The sequence below is a fragment of the Phaenicophaeus curvirostris genome, chromosome 1, assembly GCF_032191515.1.
Source record: "Phaenicophaeus curvirostris isolate KB17595 chromosome 1, BPBGC_Pcur_1.0, whole genome shotgun sequence".
NCBI lineage: Eukaryota > Metazoa > Chordata > Aves > Cuculiformes > Cuculidae > Phaenicophaeus > Phaenicophaeus curvirostris.
In genome coordinates, this window is record NC_091392.1 from 116,909,348 (window position 1) to 116,931,616 (window position 22,269).

General features: G+C 38.5%; 1 protein-coding gene across 2 annotated transcripts in view; it reads left to right on the plus strand.

Annotated features, from left to right (window-relative positions):
- SLC37A1 (solute carrier family 37 member 1) overlaps positions 1–22,269 on the plus strand; it is a 31,589-nt gene that overhangs the window by 7,090 nt on the left and 2,230 nt on the right. For both annotated transcript variants that reach the window (XM_069872524.1, XM_069872533.1), the window contains exons 5-18: positions 914–992; positions 1,824–1,959; positions 3,488–3,564; positions 5,180–5,346; positions 6,088–6,125; positions 10,479–10,562; positions 13,771–13,902; positions 15,467–15,557; positions 16,900–16,962; positions 17,613–17,698; positions 18,315–18,363; positions 19,185–19,258; positions 20,726–20,804; positions 21,390–21,487. In XM_069872524.1, coding sequence (XP_069728625.1) covers positions 914–992; positions 1,824–1,959; positions 3,488–3,564; positions 5,180–5,346; positions 6,088–6,125; positions 10,479–10,562; positions 13,771–13,902; positions 15,467–15,557; positions 16,900–16,962; positions 17,613–17,698; positions 18,315–18,363; positions 19,185–19,258; positions 20,726–20,804; positions 21,390–21,487 — 1,253 coding nt within the window. The remainder of the gene's footprint in view (positions 1–913; positions 993–1,823; positions 1,960–3,487; positions 3,565–5,179; positions 5,347–6,087; positions 6,126–10,478; positions 10,563–13,770; positions 13,903–15,466; positions 15,558–16,899; positions 16,963–17,612; positions 17,699–18,314; positions 18,364–19,184; positions 19,259–20,725; positions 20,805–21,389; positions 21,488–22,269) is intronic.

Here is a 22,269-nt window from a genome sequence, read left to right on the forward strand (position 1 = left end):
TTGGTTAGCTTTCTTAATGGAGACATCTGAATGCCCTTTTTCCATGGATATACATTACTGCAAAACTATGCCTTTGGGGTGGCACTCTAGACTTGCTCTTTCAGCTCCATCTTTGAGGCAGCATAGCTAACAAGCTGGGAGTAACGCTGAAGGAAGGAATGATTTAAAACTTCAACTCGATTCTCACAGTCAGTGGGAATTGTGGCTCCTTGCAATTACACAAGCCATCTCTCTTGGTAGCAGCTCAGGCCTTGAGACTGGATTTGGTGTTTCTGTCTGGGTGGAGTCCCTTCTGCTCCCTCCGCCCTGCCGGCAAGTGCCATTTAATTGTGATTATGGTTGTTACTGCACAGAGGAGAACCCTGTTGTTTTTAAACAAGCCTTTTATCTCTGTGCCTTGTGAGTAGTTGGAAAATGAAATGCAAAAGGCTTTAACCATTTAAAAAACCCAGGCCAAACAAAACTATATTAAGCTGATTAAGCTTAAAAGCCTGCATGATGATGGATTTTTTTTTTTCAGCCATTTTAACTTGGCACGTTTGCAACGCAATTTATACTTCTAATGAAGTCTGTTACAGTTTGGGTTTTCATTTGTCTAAGGAGCTATAAGAAAAGGGCACCTTGTAAATAACTGATGTTTCTTCTCTTCCAAAATGCTGTTTTGAATAAGGTGGAATTAAGAATGAACCTACAGATTTTTTTTCCTAATATGTTACAGACGAAACGGTCAGTTGTGGAGAGGTTTTTTTGTTAAATAAAAGGTGTTTTGCAAAAGGGATTCTATCATCTAAAAGTGCCCATGGAAAATTTAATGTCAGTGCATATCCACTAACATTTTTCTTCTCATATGTAAAAATGGCTGGGAAGTTATAGGTATATTTAGACTAATAATTTGTTCTGATAATTATCTTAGATAAGAACAATTACAAACAGTTACTTGGAGCACTGGACTACTCATTTCTGTGTGCGTATGCTATTGGAATGTATTTAAGGTAAGTCTCACGCTCTAGGAAACCTGCTTCATTGTTACTGTATTCTGCTGAGATACTGTCTTTCATGTTCTAAAGTGTTTGGTGGGAAAAGGAAGAACTTGGATGTAATTATTCCATCTCTGTGCTAGTTGCTGTGGAAGAAACTCCTCAGTGGTATCATAGCTGTTGGGACATAGGTAGCTTCCTGGCTGCCCCCATCCTAACTGCCTTGTGCAGGAATAATTTCCAACCCAAAATGTGTCCCATCTTTCCTTCATATGCAATATGAAGGCATATATGCTGGGATATATCTTGCCAAATTTTATTAATCTCCAACTTGCACATGTAGACTAAGCAGATTCTCCTGACTTTCTCTGTAGTCAAAGGAGAGAAGCGGACCCCTCAAAAAATACTACCAAACCCATCTTAAAATTTGCAATATTAGCTGCTGTTTGGGGATGCATTTCTCTGTTGACAAAATGGAACCTTCAGAATCATTAGCAAGGGAGACAAGTCTCACTTTAAATGGCTGGAGACATGTCCAACCTTACAGGTCACTTGGAAGGTGACTGTGTAATTAAATCACGTCCAGTGTACTTCAGGGGGATATCTCCCCAAAAGATGCTTGTGCTGATGTCAGCACTTGGGAATTAGTGAGCATGAAACGTTTGTTCGGTTTTTTCTGTCTAGTACTAAAAATTGCTCTTTCTATGAAGAAAACAAGCAGTTATCAGCAAAGTTTCTTCTCAGCCAGAATTTAACAACAGAAAAACATTCTTTATTTGTGAAGGCTTGGGGTATGGTCTGATTGTTAATTATCACCTTTCTTTTTATTTCCTTCCCAATTCCAAGTGGAATAATAGGAGAACGGCTGCCTATCCGGTACTATCTGACAGTTGGGATGCTTGCTAGCGGACTCTTCACTGCAATGTTTGGATTGGGTTATTTCTATAATGTACATAATCTGTGGTTTTACATAATTGCCCAGGTAGGCATGATATTATTTAGGTATTCAGAGTTTCCACAGTGCTATTTAATATTACACTGTTTGAGTGTTTTTTAGTTGCGAACAGTGATTAGCGGTTGCATGGGAGGATGCTGTCTTACCTTGTCTATGATGACAGGCAAAAATGGTAGAGTGGATAACCACGGGTTTTATTTTTTGAAAAATGTTTTTTTAGTGGAAGAAATATTTGAAAACAAATTCAAGTATTTCAGTCTGTGTCAAATCAGTGATCAAGTCTTTGCTAGCTTAAATGTGGGCGAGTTTTAAAACAAATGTATTTACTTTTGTCACTCTGCCAAGACCTGAGTGATGTATCTTGGCTTTCTCTGCAGGAAAATTACATTTAGGTTGCTAATGACAAACAGTCTCCCACATTGGTGTGGCTGAGAACAGGCAGCTTCTGTAACAAGATTCATTGTGTGGGATTTTTTCAGAGCACATATATCTAATTGAGTGCCACGAGAATATTTACCATTAACCTGAAATGGAATTCAGGTCAGGATCAGGTTGTAGTTAGCACTTCTGAGTCATTTTGGACAGGTCTGCACCTTGCACCGCCGCTTTCCTTGTATTATTGCAGTAACACTTTCCGCAGTGAAACATTTCCATGGCACTGTGCAACATAGCATGTAGCGATACTAGCTTCCTACTGCAAGCTTTTATGATTGTTTCACGAAGCCATCTGCTTAACCATATCACTGCCTCAGCTTTCTTGGCTTATACAGATTCCAAAACAGGAGCTGTCTCCTTTAGGGTTAAGTTAACTACTTGTACCAATGCTGCACTATGTGATGTGGTCACTGAGTCCTGTAATACCAAGGATGGTCTTGCAGCACCAGCCTACTTGTTTTTTTGCTGGATAGAGTGAGGTTGTTTAGTTGCATGTTCAAATGCTCATTGTACTCATGAATTACTGTATTGTGATGTTTCTGTAACGTGTCATACTAGATAGAGAGCTTTTTAGGAGTTGAGGTGAGTTTGGGTTATGATCTGTGTGATGTGGAGGCTGAAATAGTACTGAATTCAGCCTTAACTTTTTTCTCCTCTCAGTTTATGTACAGGTATCTGTTAAGCATTTTAAAGTTAATATTCAAAGTTATTCAGTCTCCCCTAAAGTTTTGGGGGTTTTGCTTTGTTTTATTGCAAACATGCTTTGCTGTATGTTCAAACTGACATAAGTGTTATGTTATTGCTTGGATGTGGGGAATTAGTTTCTCTGTTCAGTTTAGTGCAGTGCAATTTTTTTTTGCAGTGTGTGTGATTGAATTACAATTTTTTGTGTTTTAAATCATAAAATAATTGGAGAGACGTAGGTAGAGGGAAGAATCTCCACTAAACATTGTGTCTTCTTTATTCTTGGAAAAGAATGCTTTTAGCCCCTCTTCACCCCTAAATCTCTAAATTCAAAGTATTTATTTAGGCTTCCCAATGCAGCACTCATCAGGAATTGTATAGGAACCTAACTTATTGTAGAGTATGTTTATTTATTATTTTTTTTATATACTTTCAGATAGCTAATGGGTTGGTGCAAACTACTGGCTGGCCGAGTGTCGTTACATGTATTGGCAACTGGTTTGGAAAAGGAAGGTAAATGATATGTAATCTGAAGTTTTGGAATACAAATCAACACATTCTGGGTTGTAATATTATAGTAAATTTAAATATCTTTCTTTTTCTTCAGTGCTTTTTTGGGGGATGAAGCAAGCAGTTAGGTAGATGCTTGAGAGGAGTTTTCATTGTTACATAGATTAGTTTGTATATCAGTTTGAAATATAAGTGTGCATTTCTTACACACTTAGCAAGACTTGAAAATCTAGTTAAAAAAAGAAAATACATATGGCAACTGATTTAACCTTTCTTTTTGTCACTTTCTTTAAATCATCTTGTTTTGGTTTGGTTTGGTTTTTTTAAACCTTAATCCCACATAGAGATCTCTCATGTTTATTTTATCATACCATACAGGAGTCCTGCATAGATTTTTGCGACAGCTGCATGCTAAATCCATTGGCTCTGATAATGGTTCACGCATGTAGCATATACTAATGCTACTCTAGTGCCACCCATTGTAGATACATACTGTTGAATTCACATTATTTTCAATCAGTTCAAAAGAAGGACATACGAAAATTAAGAATTAATATATATGCTTTCTATATAAAATCACAGGATAGATAAGAAGATGGAGGGTTAAACTAGTTTTCCATTGTTCCTGCAGTCTTTTCTGTGAATAAAATGCAAAGAAATATAACCATAATACAATAGTGGACAAATTTGTTAAGTCATCAAATACATTTACCTAGATTTTGCTGTGTGCAAAAGTAACAGTCTTCACTTTTAGGAGGCCACACGGTGGACTGGTGGATAGGACTCTGGTTTGAATATCAGTGATCTGGTTCTTGTTTTCATTTTGTTTCATGTTCCATGAAACCTCTTAGATCATGTCTTCAGCCAAAGGCAGAGATTTGGTGTAGTTCAAGTTAGGTTGCTCCAGGTAAGCTCCTGCTGAGGGCAAGGCAGTTTTCCCATGACATACAAGATTAAAAAAACCCTGTTAACTGTCATGACTTCAGCAGAATTTTTGTGGTTTACATTGGCTCAGCTGGAACCATTCAAAACCAGCTCTAATTTGGCATTTCCAGGCAGACAGCAGTTTGATGTGTCTGTTAGCCAGGCTTGCGCGGGTATTATTTTTTACTAGTGCTTAGCAATTCCGGAATGTGATCAGAAAATACTGAATTTGCTCTACCTATCCTGTGCAGATTGGTTTTTTTCTGCATGATAAGTCTAACGTATCCCGAAAACATTGGATTATCAGTGCAATGTGTTTGCAGGAGGGTTTTCGTTCCCAGAAGCATCAGAGCTAGCATGCATATGCTACATAACATCTGCAAGCTTGTTTTTGTCAAAGAAACTCTATCTAGAAATCTGCAAGCCTTAGTGGTGCTTTCAAATGCTATTAAATGCAGGATGAGTTCTGTCATGTCAGAGAAGTATTTAGAATGCTTCTATTAATATTGAGATGCCTTGAGGTTGCCAGATGAATGACTGTAACCTAAGGAAGTGATCACTTAAAGAACCATAATATTGCAAATATTTCACTGACACCACAGATTAATGGTCATTTTTAATACAGTTTTCTCAAGATAGTAATGCTTATTGTTGGAATAATAAGAAATGTGTGTTGTTGTTTTTTTAAATGCAGGAGAGGTTTGATCATGGGAATCTGGAATTCACATACATCAGTGGGAAATATCTTGGGATCCTTAATTGCTGCTTATTGGGTGTCTACATGCTGGGGTCTCTCCTTTGTCATGCCTGGTGTTATCGTTGCTGTGATGGGGATCATTTGTTTCCTGTTTCTTATTGAACGTAAGTGCTTTAATGGAATAGAACCATAGTGGGCTCATTGTGGGTGAAGAACACAAGCTGTTTAAGCTAAATGACCTAGTGTAAAGTATATTCCTCAAGCTACACCAATACTCAAAGAACTTCTCCATCTAGCATTCAAGGAAGAACCACTCTATGTAAAAAGAGTTTATATGCTTAGACTCTGGCATACCTGAGAGCACAACATTTGGCATTTGGTCCACTACCCTGTCATTACTTCCTTGTTTTCATGTATTCTTCAAGTGTATCTGAGCAGAACGTCCCACCTGGCTGCAGTGTATAATCTGTGCTCCCCTTCAGTTTATGGCGTCCATATTCTGTGCTATGAAATACAGAAATCAGTTGATAGAGCGAGTTTTGTCACTTTAAATTTGAAATTCAAAAGGAATGCCCCATCTTGTCCCTACATAGACTCAGAGTTATTAGCATGACACTTATTTTACTGTAACTGTCCTATCTTGGGAAGTAAAAAGTTCTGCAGATATCACTAGAATTCTGTAATGAGCTGAACTGTCAGAGTAGCACTTAATATGGCCCTAAGATGGGAAAGGTACCGTGGAGCACCCTTTTCTTTTTTTCCTAAAGCTACAGTTATGCATTTCTACCAGGACTACTGTGTTATCTGAGTATTGGTTTAGTGCCACTAAATTACACTACTAGTAAGTGTTTTAAGAGATACTCCTTATGTTTTCAGTATTAACTATGTGTGGTATTGTATTTCAGATCCTAAAGACATAAGTTGCTCCTGCACACCATCCAGTGTAAGTGAATGTTTTTTCTGGTTTGACTTTTGCCACCTAATACACATTTAATGTGATAGTTCTGGAAATCGGATAACCTGCATGGCTCTTTTGTGCCAGGCTGTTAAAACTGACCTTATACTTGAGGGAATGATGTGTATTCTGTGCTTTACTGGTAAGCCAGTAGCTTTCTGTCAAAGCAGTGTGAATCAAAACGTGAATGAGTTTAAAGTTTGGAAATGGATGATCTTACTACAATAAACCAGGTAAAAACTGTTCTGTGTGTTTTGTTTTGGTTTGGACATTTTATGTACTTAAGTAATATAGAAAGCTGTATCAAGTGGCAAAAAGATGTGTCTTAAAAAGCTTTAGCTACTGTGTAAGTAGGTGATTCCTTTCTTGCCTCATGTAACTGTGACCCAAGAGAAGGGAGGTAATTTAAATAGAACAAGAGAAAAATAAAAAGGAAAAGGAACAAGGAACAAGGAAGAGAGCATTAAGAAGACCAGCTGTGTGTAACATCTTGTAACAATGTCATTTGTAGCGCACTTTTGTTAAGGAGTGCCTCTGCAGGTTCATCTCTGTTTCCTGTTTTGTAAGGCTTTGGTATATGTTTGTCTCTACTGTAACCAAAACCTAGAGCATCATGTTGCTCCAGGCTGTTTCTCCTTTGGCTCGCAGGGACTGTGCTCAATCAGGTCAGCCACGTTTTCAGCTAGTTCTTTGGAAGAATAGTAGAAGGAAGTTGGCAAAGAAGGCCTTAAGGTTCCCTATGTGTGTGGGCAAATCACAGCTGTTGGGGAAGGTGTTGGAGGGAAAATCCCAAGGGAATCTTACATATATTTTCCAGTGCTAGAGGATTATATGTGGAGATTGTCTGAATATGTAGGTATACGTGAACCATAGCTTTTAGTTGTAAGTCTTGCAAGTAGACTGTACAGGGATGGTTGCAGCTTTTTACCACCCCCAAACAGTTTCAGATAGATGGCTTTTTACATTTTAAATGCCTTCTTGAATAGTAACTGAATAGTAACTGAAGGCAGCTTTTCTGCTTTGTGTTATCAATTCTTTACTAGTTATTCTCCTCATATGAAGCACTTCTGATAAAGCTTCTGAATACTTTTAATGTTCTGTGGAACTCTATTCTTAGTTTGTTACTGTGAGATAAGGTGTGGTCATAATGCACTCCATATTTTTCATTTAGTTCTCTTTCGTTTCTTAAAGGTAGCTTCTGTCAAGTATGAGAATATTTTAGATCACTTTTAGAGACTCTTAACAGGAACAATTCTTTTCCTTAGCTTTTATGTCACTCAGAAGTGCTCCCATGAACATTTTGGTTGCTATTTATAACACCTAGAACGTAATGTTTACAGAATTTGCTGTTAGGCTCTGTGGAGGTAAATGTTTGTTACTTGTTTTAAACACACTTATACTGAAAAGCATAACTAAAGAGTTCTGCAAAGTACATTACTCATATGTCTCAAGGAACCGGTATGGAAAAAAACTGATATTTAGTATTTACTTGTTGTGATATTTTTAACAAAATACTAGTATCTTAGGAACTTTTTCCCCTTCCATTCATGACCCAGTCCCAGAAAGAGCTAGCATTTGGCGTAATCTTCTCCAGAATACCAGCCAGATCACAGCTCCAGGCTCAGCCTCATTGTCAAGGCATGCATTTGACCTTCTCTTTCCAGAGCAAAAGGCATCACTTCTTCCTTCCCTGTTCTATATATTCACATCTGCACATCTTGTAGGAGATATAGGAAAGTGCTTCCCCACCTGCCTTTGACTCTTAGAATAAGATTTGCTGTTGTCTTGGGAAGCTATATGCCGTTTGAATTGTGCATATACCTCTCTTCATACTTGTGTAGACTGCAGAGCACAATGGATTCTAAGTCTTCCATAAATAAGGCCCAAAACTTCTGTTCACTGTAAAGGGGCTGGATTTAGAAGTTAAGGAAATTAGTAAGGTAAGAATAGACGTTCAAGATCTCCTACAAATGCAGATGTGGTAATGACAATGTCTGAACGTAAAGAAAACTGATTGCAAATTAAAGGAAGGTTTGTATAGTAAAACAGACTGTATCATTATTGGGGACAAAAAATTTTAGCTGAGTTGTACAAGGGTGTAGAAGTTGCTGGCAGCCATGAAATGCTAGCTGTATTTTTGGCTCCATCATTTCATTCACAACCTCAATAATCTGTGTGCTTTTGCAAAGAGTTGGAAATGTTTTTTCTGAGGCAGTAAAGAAACATATGCACTTGCTTTGATCATAAGGCTGTAGTAGGTCACTTTGGACTGATGTCGTAGTTGGGTGTAGGCAGTTCTGCCAGTTGGTGCCAAAAGCTGAACCTCATTGAGGAAGAATGAGGGCAGTTAAATTTTAAGCACAACTAAAATAAATGCTCAGCATGAGGGAAGGACTTAGCGTAGATTTATATTAAGATTCATATATCACGTTCATCTCTGTGTGATATCACTGTCTTGGATTAATTTGGTCTACTGTTTTTATTTGCAGCATGATGGTAAGCCCAGTATTTCTGCAGAGTTTTTAGTGATGAGTAATCAGATTTCATTGAGTTGTCCAGAAGCACAGATGGAAAGCCAGGCACAGAGCCTTGAATGCGTGGTTCTTATTCTTTATTCACCAATTTCTTGGACTGTGCTTCATTTGCTTGTATTCCCCTTGGCTCCTATTTATGAATCTGAAATTTTTTCAAAATAAGTATTTGACTACAATAAAGCACTTTTAAATACTAGCAATGGATGCTTAGTCAGTGACTTTCCCAAAGGCTATATTCCTGTGACAAACACAAGCAAGAAGTTAATGTGCTTTATTAAGCACTGGTGCACTTTAGTAATGAGAATTAAAGATTAGATTTAATGGCTTTTGTGAAATGTGATGATTTAGAACTTTTTTCATTGCTTCTTGTTTTTTCTCTCTGTACCTTTTTTTCTCATAGGTAAATATATTAGTTGCAATATGTTCATACAGACCTATCGTTATGTTCTAGGAACTTTCTTTAACCTGACTTTGTATTTCCAGGAAACCTAACTCTCTTAAACTCTTGTGGCAAAGTGCTTGTGCCTTTAAAAGATACCTGCTCGCAGTTTTTATCTTTTGAAAAGGAGAAAGAAGTCTAAGTATTAAATGTGCAGCCTCTCGGTCTAGTTTTTTTTCCCCAGACATTTCCTCGTTACTACAGTAAATCTTAATTTTGACAATCAAATGAAAAAATCTTTCATTTTTTTTCTCTGCTGAGTTGCTGAATAAAGATGCAAATGACTTGTCTCTTGATAATGGTTTTTCTTCCCCGTAGATTGTTGTAGATCACTTCTTTTGACAAGAGCCTAATTTTTCTGTAGATAAAATTTAAAAAATTGTTTTATCAGGCCTTGTGGGTTTGAATTTTGTTTGTTTGTTTGTTTGCTTATTTTAGGCTACTTGCACCTCAGCTCTGCACTGAGCAGCAGAAATTCTGTAGTTTATCATCACAAGTTTTTTACCTTCTTAGAAGGACTTAGTTGTGAATGGCAGTTTGTCTAAAGAATACTGCAATACATATCCTGTATTTTTGATGGAGTAGAATTACCTTGTGATTAATTTTGAATTAAAATGTTCAGTGAGGATGGATAGTCATTTTTTAATTTGTGGTGGTGGGTTTTGAGGGTTTTTTAAGGTGGCAGAATTTATTTCATTTGGTTTTCATGTGGCATCCAAAGTGTGATTAGATACTTAAACATCTCATCCCGGAGAAATCACCATGCCTCTTGTGGCCTTAGCAATAGGTTGTCCCTTACTGACTGCAAAGCTACTTTGAAGCTGTATATTTAATTTGGTGGACAAGCCTTAATGTCCCTGATAAATCTTTTTAGACCAAGGATCTTGGAGTGATGTTTTCCAAGTAATGCAGTTTTGATGTAAACTGATAGAGTAATTCATTTGTTAATCAGTAAGTATAAAAATCAGGTCCATCTGGGGTCTGAAATTGCCTTAATTTCTGTACTGGGAATGCTGGAGGTGCTTAGGCTCTTAATTAACCCTCCTGCCCATAACAGCACAGTCCATTTCTGAGTTAGAAGAATATAGTGTGCACAAGCTAAAGGGATAAACTTTAATCTTAAACGGTTAGGGAGATGGAGAATTAAGATTTTCCTGACACAAATCAACTTCTGTAGTTGCTACTAGGATCATCTGCTTATGAAAAAAAAAAAAAGAGTTTGCAAGGTCAATGAAAGATCAGTAGAGGTTTATGTTTATCTGACAGTGCACAAAGACTTTTGATGCAGAGAAATGATTAATACTGAAGTGATCCTTTAAAAAACAAGCCTACAAAAGTGTGAATGGTTTTTGTTTTGTGTTTTTTCAGAGTTCTAAAACCTTCATGAATGGTGCAGCTCGGTTCAGGGTCCAGATGCCCACCTTAAATGCTAAGGAATCCAGCAAACCTCAGGTAAAATACAGCATATGGTTGTAAAATACTATAGAAAACTTCCTAAGGCTCGTGTGAAGTATTTACAGTTACTATTGCTTCCATCTTCATATACACGGAACTTCAGACGAGGGAGCTAAGGATTATCTATCATCAGTTCTGGAAACTGGGCTGAATAAGATAGCATGCTTACTCAGTTGGTCTTATCTTGTGATCTTCATACAATTCCAGCAAAAGTAATGCACTGCAAAATATTTGAAGTCTACTTATATCATGTTTGTCCTGTCCTTGCAGTCTCAGTTCTCTTCCTTTTTAATATAATGGGTGTATGTACTTACAAGATTATACATGGAGAGTGTTCTAAATATGAACAATTAATCACAGAAATATTGCTTCAAACTTTTAACTGTAATTGCTGGTACTTCTTACTAGAAACTGAGTTCTGTATTTGCCCATTTGGGAGTGAAAAGACATTCTATCTTGTGATGGACATGAAACAAGAATTTCCATTTGAAATTTGTATTTCTACTAGGTATACTTGGCAAATCATATCATGAGAGGATAAGTTTGGGGGGTTTTTTTAACTTCTTTAAGACTTTTGCAAGAAAATAGATACTCCTTTTCATTCTTTGCCCACAGAATAATAATCAGCATTCAAAAGGTATAATCAATGTTGATAAAAAGGTTTTGAAGTTTTTGTGAAGGAAACACTTTACACATAGTTTTAATCAGTCCAGGTTGAATCCCCTCTGTACTGGGTTTATTTGTGTTAATTTTGAACTGCCCAAGAACATTCTCCAGCCCAGAATCCATTTGGTGATATTATTTTACAACCAGCTGGAGGATACAGGGAGAAGATGTAAGAATATCAGCAGGTGCCTGTAGACAGCCATGAAGATGAAGCAAAAATATAGTCAATACATTAGTAGACAGAGATTTCTTTTCTAACTCTGCTCGTACCTCTGCTGTCAGCCTGTGCAAAGAATCTGCATAGCCAGCAGACAAGGAAAACATGTCCCTTCTGACCCTGACTGGTGCTCCCTTATAAGCAGGACAGTGAGTCAACATGGACAACAAAGCGTGAGGATCCTTGCTGGCAATCCTGTCAATATTCCTGCCCCCTCCACCCTCCAACTCCAACCCTGCCAGCTGAGTTATATGTTTATATTGTGGAATCCTAATCAGGTTTAAAAAAATTAATTAAAATTTTAAAAATCTTCTTTGTCACTGTTTGGGACCCCCTGATTTTCTGCCTGTGATAGGAGGTAATCTTTTTCCTGTTAAAGCAGAGTTGTACATCTTTCCTTTTTTTAGTGGTTGTGTTACAGTTATGCTGAGCTGATTATCACAGTCAGCTTTTGTGTCTGTACAAACAACAGATGTTTTGCATCTATGAGCTAGTCTTCTCCAAGCACACTGGAATACCAGCTTTTACTGATTTTTTTATTGACTTCCTCGGTTACTGTAAAAAACAAGCAAATATTCAGGATATGCAGTGATTGAAAGCAGAACGGGGTTTTGGATGCATGACCTGAATACCTCTGTGTGTTCATTACTGCTTATGTCAGGTTGGCCTCTTAAAAACTGAGGGAATACAGAATTGAGGGATAATGAATTATTCCCCAGAGATTGAGAGTGTGCCATATGCCTGATCACACTCTATGACAAGCTGGCAAGGCTGAGCAATGTTATCTCTGCCAAGCACAAACTGCTGTCTTATTTATCATGTAACTACATGCAGCATAAAAATCCCATATTGTCCATATAAGTTTCCAGCATGAGTTGCTAAATAAATTATTTGAACTTCAGTCACTTCCACTTCAATATTTCGTGCACTCTTCTTAATTATGTTTCAAGCTACCTGTCTGAGAAATGAGCAGCATTACTTTAGACAATCCTGGTTAAGTCTACTGTTCAAATTATGCAAGAGATACTCACTTAAGTTACTATTTAGAAGTGTCTTCCATTGAATCCTTTTTTTTCTCAAGCGTTAATAGATCAACAATAGGTGGTTTGAATTGCTGCTCTTATAATAGTACAAGTTTTGAAGTTACTCCAGTAATTCACAGTGGTGATGATGGAGTGACTCATGTGCAATAACATACCTTTACAGTGCCATGTCAGAAGTTTCTAGGGTTTTTTTCTGTCTTCTAGTTAATGCCTCATCACAGTGAAGGGTCTTCTGTAAGTCCTGCATCCTATCTAATGATACTGTACAAATGTATACATGGTAGCTTCTAAAATTATGCTAAATGTCTGGGCTCAGGTGCCCAAATGGTTCCCTGGAGTCTTCTCCTAAATGAAGTTCTTTAAGAACAGAATTATTTAGAAACACTGAGTGTAAAATAGCAGAATTTATGTTTTCTGAGTTGGAAAAGAAGTACCAAGGATGTTTTATACCTGATTTTTTTTTCTGTGTACAGCTGCAAATTGTAAATTTCCAGCTCTATTCTGAGAGTTGACATCAGTGTGGTGGATGAATGAAAATAACAAAATATCCTTATGGCTAGAATGGGAGGGCTTGTTCTTGTTGAGTAATAACCTACTCCTCAAGTATTCTTAGCAGCTGGTATTAGAGTAAAATCCTTCCTAGTGCTAGAAAAGAATTCAGAATTCACAACTTGGGTATTACTGGTGAATTCCAGGCTTTTATAATGTATGGGTTTCAATACTCAAATGAAACACATGAAAAAATAAGTGGTTGCTTAACATAAAGCACTTAGCATCCATAATTCAGTTGGAAAGGTGGCCTGTGTTTCAGTTGGTGAATAAGGTGATGTTACAGAGTCTGAAAAATGAGCTTAATACTTGTACAGAAGGCAGATAATACATGCTTTTATACAGAAATGTGTTGTATGCAGTAGATGGTCAGTTTTAATTATACCATGTTTACATAGTCGGGTAAGGAAAAACTGGAAACTCTTTTTTTCCATTAAACCACACCCTAATATGTGAGGTTTGCAACCTGAAATTGTGCCACAGTAGAACAGAAACTTGATTCCATAATGGAGTGTATGCACTCGGGCATAAACAACAAGGCTACTTTCACCTGATATTCTGTATGTACTCTATATATATGCCCTATATCCAAATCAAGATATTTTTAAAAGCTGTAACTTTCTGTGATAAAATAGAAAAAAACATATTTTGGAAATCTTTGATTCCTCGATACTTATTTTGATGTGTTGCTTTTGTTTGTCATGTGGTGTGTTACTGGGGAAAATGGCAGGATCCAGAGATGCAGCATTTGCTTATTGACAGTGAAAACTGCAGTGTGTCACTGAACTCTAGCACTGTGGTCACTGGAGAAGGTAGACATGGGACATCAGCTATCAGCTTTCTTGGGGCCTTGCGAATACCTGTGAGTACACGTGCTATTCTTGCCTGTTCCTCTAAGAATTCAGTTTTGCTTCAGAATTTATATTTCCATGAGGTTATATCTAAAGTGGTAGATGACAATAACTTCGCATCACAAGCGTTGATTGGCAACTGGCGTATATAGACTAGAGCAGGTTTAGGTACACAGGACACTCTGGGCCCCTCTCAAGGGAGGGAGGGAAAGTTGATACAAGAGTATACTATTCACCAGTAAGCAGATGACCTAAGCTCTTTGGTTGCATCTTAGAAAGTACAAACATCTAGGCCTGTATAAACTGTAGCTTGCTTTGTTTTTTTTTCCCCACCTCATTATAACTAATACTAGAGCAGCCTATAATGTAAAAGTTTACTAGTCTTAGTTAATAACACATGGGTGTTAAGGAGCAGGCTGAGTCTGTAAGCATTTCCCTGTGTCAGAACTTCCTTCCATGGTTTCCCTTTTACACCCCTCAACATTGTTTTTAAAAGCTTTAATTTTAAAATCTCTTGTATGGTTTATATTGAGACGTTTCAGTCAGCCCAAACGCTTGGACTGCTGGTAAAAGGAAATGAAGTTTCTTTTAGATCAGGGACTATCATCCTTGATTATCCTTTCAGCTCAAAGCCTAGATGCTGCAGTATGCTGCACAAGTAGAATTAAATGCAAAGTGATTTGGACCAGGTGTAAAGGTAGGGGAGGACATCTCCAGCATCAATCCACTGTTTTCCAACATCTTCTCATACTGCCCAATCCGATCCTCTGTCTCAACCATTTTTCCTGTGGCAAACTGAAAGTAACAAGTAGAAAAACTGTTACTGCTGCCACCTGGAATTTCTGCAGGTCTGTGGTGGTTTTTTTCTGCCTGTTGCTGGGAAGGGTCACAGTTGTATGTGAAGCAGAGAGAGCGGTGTATATATGTGTTGTCCATGCTGATAACTGCAGTACTCCCTACCAGGGATTTAAGAAATCCAGTTTCAAACAAAAATACATTAGATGGTAAGGGGAATGAAGATAGGTTAGTAAGGGGAAGTAAGATAGGTTAGTTTGGCAGTTTGGTTGCAGCTATGTGCAGTAAGTGTATTTTTCATATACCCACCAGGAAAGAGGATGGAACAAAAAAGTATTTTAAATAGGCAAATGCCCTGTCCGTAGTGTGCACATACTGTATAATGATTTGAACTGTGTCATACTGGTTAACTGCCTTTTTATAAAGAGGATTTAGAGGGGACACAAATATGCCAGTTTCTCTGGAATACACTCCAAATCTGCTATAACGCTACATGAAAGCTTTTTACATGAGGAAAATAAATGACGCAGGTGTCCCAAACAGTATCAAATCCGTCCTGTTCATTTTACTGTTCTCTTTGGTCAGTTAGTACAATGAAGAGAAGAGAAAACGTGTAAGTAAAATACCACAGTCTGCTCTGATTGCAAGCTTTGTGCTCTCGGGGAAGAATGCTTCTTGGGAATTCTTGCCAGAAAAAGAAAAGCCTAGGTGCTTGTTAGAAACCATTTTCGTAATGGCCTCTGTCAAGAAACTAACTTCCTATTTTCTTCATTCTCTCAGGGTGTCATAGAGTTCTCCCTTTGTCTCCTGTTTGCAAAGCTGGTGAGCTATACTTTCCTCTTCTGGCTTCCTCTCTATATCACAAATGTAGGTAAGTGTCACAGTAAAGGGATACAGAATTATGACTACAAAGTGTCTGGAAATACGAGCTTGAAATAAATAAGAAAGTAAACATTACTCTTTCTGAAATAAGCTGTCTTTGCTAAGGTAATGGGAGAGTTGGAATTCACCAACTAACATATTTCTCAGTTTTATAAATTCAGTATTACGAAAGGATATTTTCAAACCAAACCAGAATCTGGCTTATTTTCATCAACTCCACAAATCGATACTGTGTTTTTGGCTCTTGTAAACCAGTCAAAAAGGTTTAATTTCTAATAATGTTTGTACATGATTGAAGTCCCTTATTTGTGCTGTAGAGTGCAGAGAAAGGAATTTTCCTTAGCCAGAGAAATTCGTGTTCCTGTGACCCGTGATGTGACTTTTAAACCCCTAGCTAACAGAAAAGCTGTGCTTGACAAGTATGGCAGTATCAACCAGCAGAGAGAGACAGGTTGAACATCCTGTGAAAATGTAGAGCTGCAGATCCTTTAGCTAAAGGCTGCTGTGTGTGAACTCCAGGTACACAGGCCTGAAGAAGCACTGGTTATCTTGAAAGCAGTGGGCTTCTAATAGAAGGGCTAATGATATTTATCACTGCCAGATGTGCTGTGGTAGATGTTGGTGATGTCATAGTAATGCTGCTTACCCCACTTTTTTAGCATGTACTGCTCTTTCAAATGTATTCCTGAAACTTATTAAAAAAATAACAAAAGGGTTTAGAAATTCAGCTCCTAGGATGGGATTGCCTGACTTCCTGATGTACTTTTGGACATCTGACCCCGTAGCATTACTACTAACTACATTAGACTAAATGTTAAGTATGTGCCAACAGTGAAGTTCGGGAAATGGCTGTCTCTTTATAGTCCTCATAAACTGCAGAGTGCATGTTGTGCCAAAGCAGGGTTGCCAGATGTAATTATTTATGAATTTTACTGTTAATGTGATGGAGACATCCAGGATGATGATCACTCTAAGTGATCCAAATGTACTGTAATAGTATTTTTACAGCAAAGAGCCTCACAAGCATATGTTAAATTTTTATGAATCTATTGCTTTTCACAAGTGGGAATTTTGGTTGTCCAAACTTTTAACAATCAACAGCTCTATTGCTTGGACTTGTATTTATTTAAAGTGATAAAATGTCCTGCCGTGAGTGTAATTGCATTCAAAAGACTGTATCCCTTAATGCCCAGTTATGATACATTCTTTTTTGTCATATACAGCTTATAATACTTTCCTAAGATGCCTTTATCCTAGCATGACAAGGCTGTGTTGAGCTTTCTACTTTTTGTAGTCTGGAAACGAGTCAAATGTTTTCCTTCCATCACTAGAGCATCTTGATGCCAGAAGAGCTGGGGACCTCTCTACACTGTTTGATGTGGGTGGAATCTTCGGTAAGCTTTATATATTAATTTTTCATCCTTAATCAGACTAGTTCAGTAAAAGCTATGGTACGCACAGCTTACATGTATTAGTAATACTTGTGCCTTATGTCCTCTGAAGAAGAGTGGCAGCAAAGGTACTAAGTTGAGAGCATAGGTGGTTGTTGAAAACCTAGCAAAATATCTTTAAACTGAACAACTCACAGAGCCCGTGACATTGTCCAGTACAGATTGTAAGAGCCAAATGTGGAATCTTTTAGCTCCCTCAGCTCTGGCCCATAAGTCTTGGTCACAGCACCTGTCAAAATATTTTCCTTTTGTCACCCTTTTGTCACTCTGACACAATAGAACTATCCCAGCTTGTACAGTTATGTATTTTTTGTTGACACAGAGACAAATGGCTTTGAGTAATTTGGTTTTTGTTGGTTTTTTTTTTTTTACTTCAATGCCTTGTATAACTGTATATGATAAAATCGGGAGAGGGGTGTTAATAACAATATTAGTAAGTGTGAATTACATTGTCAGTCTCATGCTCTGTGCTGCTGTACATTAAAAATTGTATCCTACTGTTTTAATCTGGGTTGGGTTTCATTAAGTATAATGGATGTCTTCTGTGTAAAACACACAGTGTGTTTTCCTCACACACCTGTCTCTTCTTTGAGGTGGAATTTTGGCAGGCCTGATTTCAGACCGGCTGAAGAAGAGGGCATCAACTTGTGGAATGATGTTGTTGCTTGCAGCACCCACGGTAAGAGTTTGCATCTCTCTCACAGCTGTGGCCAAGGCTTTGACAGTATTCCTTGGGAAGTTCTGCAGACAGCATCTTCTAACTTGGACATAAGGAGTTTAGGCCAGGTTAAAAGCTGGCACGAAAACTGGAGCATCTGACCAAGTATAAACATTGGCGCTGCCTTTACTAAGCAAGCAAATCTATCTAATGTATTGCTTTTTATGGGATTACATGGAAAATTAATCACTCTTGTAAAATTTGATGTTCAGTTCTTAGACAGAATTTTAACTGCTCAAAGGCTAAAATACTGTTGGAAAACTTGCAGCTGGACATAAGATAAATTTTTCTTTGATTCCTTTGTGAACGGTATTTTGTGCAATTTGAGAGTTTAAAATTGAGAGTGGTCTCATAACACAGTCCTTTCTTCTGAAAAGATATGCTGCGGAGAAGCAACATACCCCTTATCTCCCTCCTGTGTCCAATCAGACAATCATTCTGCTGTGGTCTAAAAGGGTTTAGTAAAACCTAGAACTAGCTTTGGCGTAAAAACAACTAAGATATTTTGTGGTTAACATGGGGAACCTAGGATTAGTCTTTATGTTGATATTCAGCGTTTGGTTTTTCATCTTCACAGTTGTACATGTTCTCTGCAGTCAGTAAAATGGGCCTTGAGGCTACTGTAGGTAAGTATTTTTAAATTATTTTTGGCCTGGCTTTCTGTGAACTTTTTACATGTAGCACTTTGATGCTTTTCCTCTTTATTATTTTTATTTTATATTTTCCCTGAGAGGAGGAAGCATGGAATCAAATTCCCTAGACTTTGTCTTGCAACCTTTTTACAGAGTAAAGAAGGGGGAGCTAGGAAATGAGTAAAGGATGGCATGAGAGCAAGTGGTTTAGTTAATATCATCAGTCGACTTTCCGGAGCTTGTGTCAGCCCAGGCTTTCTTATATTCCCTATGTCAAATGTCAGAGGTGTTTAAAGACTGCTTGTGGTACTTTGACAACAACATTAACTTTACTTGTATAGGCTGAATTCACTTGTGGCTTTCAATCTGTTACATCAAAACAGAAGTTGAAACACAAGTGCTGACAGTAGTGTCTCACCTATGTAAAGGACTTAAGTTTTAGGAGCCTCTGGTGCCTGGTGCTGTACAAGCAGAGAAAGGGCTTAGGAGTGGATCCTGTGAGTATCCCCTACTCTTAGGGTCAGTTTGGTCAGATTTTCCCCTTTCTCTAACCTACCAGGATTACTAAAGGCCCTGGGAAATGCCTTTTGACTCAACCCTATCTCCTGTTATAGTTGTGAGTTCACATTGTGGAGTAAGCATTGAAAGGAGGTAGAAATACGTGTTGCTTTTCCTCCTTTCTCTCTTCTGTAATGAGGTCAGGGAAGCCAAGGAAGGATTAAATCATTTGAGAACCATAGGCTACGATGTCTCTTGTTATAGTTAACAGTCTTTCAGGCAACTCACATCTTCCATTTTTGTCCACCTTGCAACAGTGATGCTGCTTATCAGTGGTGCCCTGGTGAATGGCCCTTATGCGCTGATCACCACAGCTGTCTCTGCCGACTTGGTGAGTTTGGCTTCCCCTCTGTTTCAGCGTAGCAGCTTTGGCCTCCAGAGAGAGCTCTGACTCTGATGCAGGGTCATCAAAGGGGCTGCATTGTCTCAAAGCAAAGGGATAATGAGCTGGATAGTGGCTGAACTTGGCCCTTGAGATTATTTTAGAGTTTGTGTTTTAGTGCGAGTGTGTGTCATTCTTGTGAGAGGTTTGTAAGTTATTCTTGCCTACTAACAAGGTAGCCCAAGATGACCCCTAAAGTGAACGGGAAGGTTGCAAGTAAGGTCAAGTCTCTGTACAGATACCTTCTCCCTTGTTAAACTTTGCATCTTTTAGTGAGGGGAGGGGCTATGTCTGTACAAGAGGTGAGCTGGAGACTTAATTCCTATCGCTGTGGAAGGCCGTACATGGCACATACCCTTACTTTTGTCCATGCTACCCTCTGTCCTACTGTTGCTGTGGTGACTGGTGCTTCCAACTGGATCAGGTTAGTCTGTCACAAGTGCTGTGTGAAAACATTTACCCTGCTACTCCTTATTAGCTAGGCTTTGGAAGGCTGCTTTCAGAGCTCCTCATTCCTTAAGGCACCATGCAAGAGGCAGAACTGCTATAGTGGCAAATAGTGTAAGTGTAGGAAAAGGAACAGGACAGAAATCTCTAAACATCCTCTGGGACTCTGTCGTTGGCCTGGAGGTGTGACAAGACAGAGAAGGCCACCATGCATTGTCCATTTTATCCTGAGCCTTGTTGAAGGGGCTGCTAGCTAGAAAGTGAGGCCTGACATCACAGGATCCCCACCTGGTCTTTGGGAAGAAGGTTGAAACTACTAACCACTTCCTAGGGTGTCAGCAGTCAAACATCTGACACAAGCAAATGTAAATCGCTGATTACCTGGCTGGATTCTCCTCAGTGTGTTGGAGATAAAGGACTGTCTGTCTAGGCAGTCCTTTAAACTATACCATTTTTCTGTCTTTCTGCTAAGTCATTCCCTTTAATAGTTGCTTTATTCTGAAGACCTGGCTTCTAAAATTGTTACTGGACAGCTTATTTTGGCTGAAGAACTTTCAGTTATCACTTCAGTATATATCCATAATTCTGGCACTCTAGTATTCCTGTCACAGCAGTGGTCTTTGTTGTTCAGAGCTTTGCTCTATTAGTAGGGGAACAGAGGGCCATGGAAACAGCATTGCAGCGTAACATGAAACTGAAGTGTTGTCCTTGTTCCTTGAATCCACCATATGCAGAACAGAAAGCTGCTTGGCTCCTATCATTTAAATAACATGATTTAATAAAGGAGAATGCTGTGGGCACCAGGTTGATGGGGTAGGAGGCTTCTTGTAAGTAGTGATAGAAGTAGCCCAGCATATTGAAGGCATTTTCACAATGTGCATCTAATGTAGAGGGGTGTGAGCTAGATGATGCTGTAAGGACTTATGGACTTCAGTTCAGGATGGGTCTAAGCGGTCTTTGTCACTTTAGGGTACCCATAAAAGCCTGAAAGGGAATGCAAGAGCCTTGTCTACAGTGACGGCAATCATCGATGGAACAGGATCTGTGGGTAAGCCAGAGCTGTAAGGTAGCCTACCTTAGTTGTGGTAGGTTAAAACAAAGGATGTCCAGGAAACTAGGCTCTCTCCATTTCACCGTTAACCAGGTCTTGGTACAGCTTTGGAAGTGGGGAACAAAGCAAAGTTAGCCTTAAAGCTCTTTAGTGGTCCCACATCTGAGGGAGGGAGGAGGGAGGAAGGAGGAAGGAAAAGGATGGTAGGCTGATACTGGGCACAAACAGCAAAAGCAGATGCCATTGAGCTGCTTCCAAGATCAGGGATATTTTATTCATTCCCTGCACACTGGTACGTAGAAGGAAATACTGAGTATAATTCAGCTTAATACTGGATGGGCACTTTGCTAAGCCAAAGGCAGGCATTTCTCAAACTTCTAGTCTTCCAGCTTCCCATATTAGGTTTCCCATTGGCTCACAACTGTACTAGTAATGTTTTGCACTTACTGAAACCTTTTAATACATAAGGTATCACTGAGTTAACTAGGTGGAGAAGTTGATATTCTAACTCGGAATGACTATCTTTCAGCAACAGTAAATCTCATGTTGCATCATTCTAACAATATCCATATTATATTGTAGGTGCGGCTTTGGGGCCTCTCTTAGCTGGTCTTATTTCCCCATCTGGTTGGAACAACGTGTTTTACATGCTTATGGTGGCAGATGCATGTGCCTTGCTAGTAAGTTTCAAAATACAATATAGTTGCCATATATTTCCTTTGTGCTGAACTGTCTTAAAATGCAGTTTTTCCTTTTACAGTTTCCATTCCCCATCTTATAAGAAACTTCCAGTTGTGTAAGAAGCTTTCAATTAAAAAGCAAATTTGCTCATTTTGAAACCAAAAATGCAGATAAGTTCTGGTCCACTTAAATTCCTGAGCAGATACACATCTGTTAATTGCTGGCTGACCAGATTACAGCAGGCATAATTTTAAGTATACCTTCATCTGTAGGCCTAGAAGATGCTTCACATCCCACTCACGGAAGTATTACTTCTGTTTCCCTTAAAGCCAGTTTATCAGAATGATAACAAATGTTTTGCTGCATTGCTCTATCACCAGATTCACTGTGAAAATGGAGCTGTTGAAAGCTAATACATCACATTCTCCAGATGGGCCCTAAAACTGCCGTACTAGATGAAAAAGTCGCATCCTGACTTTTGACAGTAACCAGGAACATGTGTTTAGGGAAGAAGAGTGCAACACCCATGTGGTGGCTTGGTACAAAGCATATAAATTTTCCCTTCTTTCACCATTTGTGATGCTGTATAATGGATAGGAAGATCTGAAAAGGTTTTGGTTTTGTTTTGGTTTGGTTTTTTTTTCAACTTCTGACTTGTCCAGCTTTGCTTTTAAAGACCAAAGAAGACACGAGAAAGTCTTGCTCCACTCGCCTGTAGGTTACAGTTTTGCATTTGCCATGGATTTCCCTGGCAGGCGTCTATACCATCTTTGTTCTACAG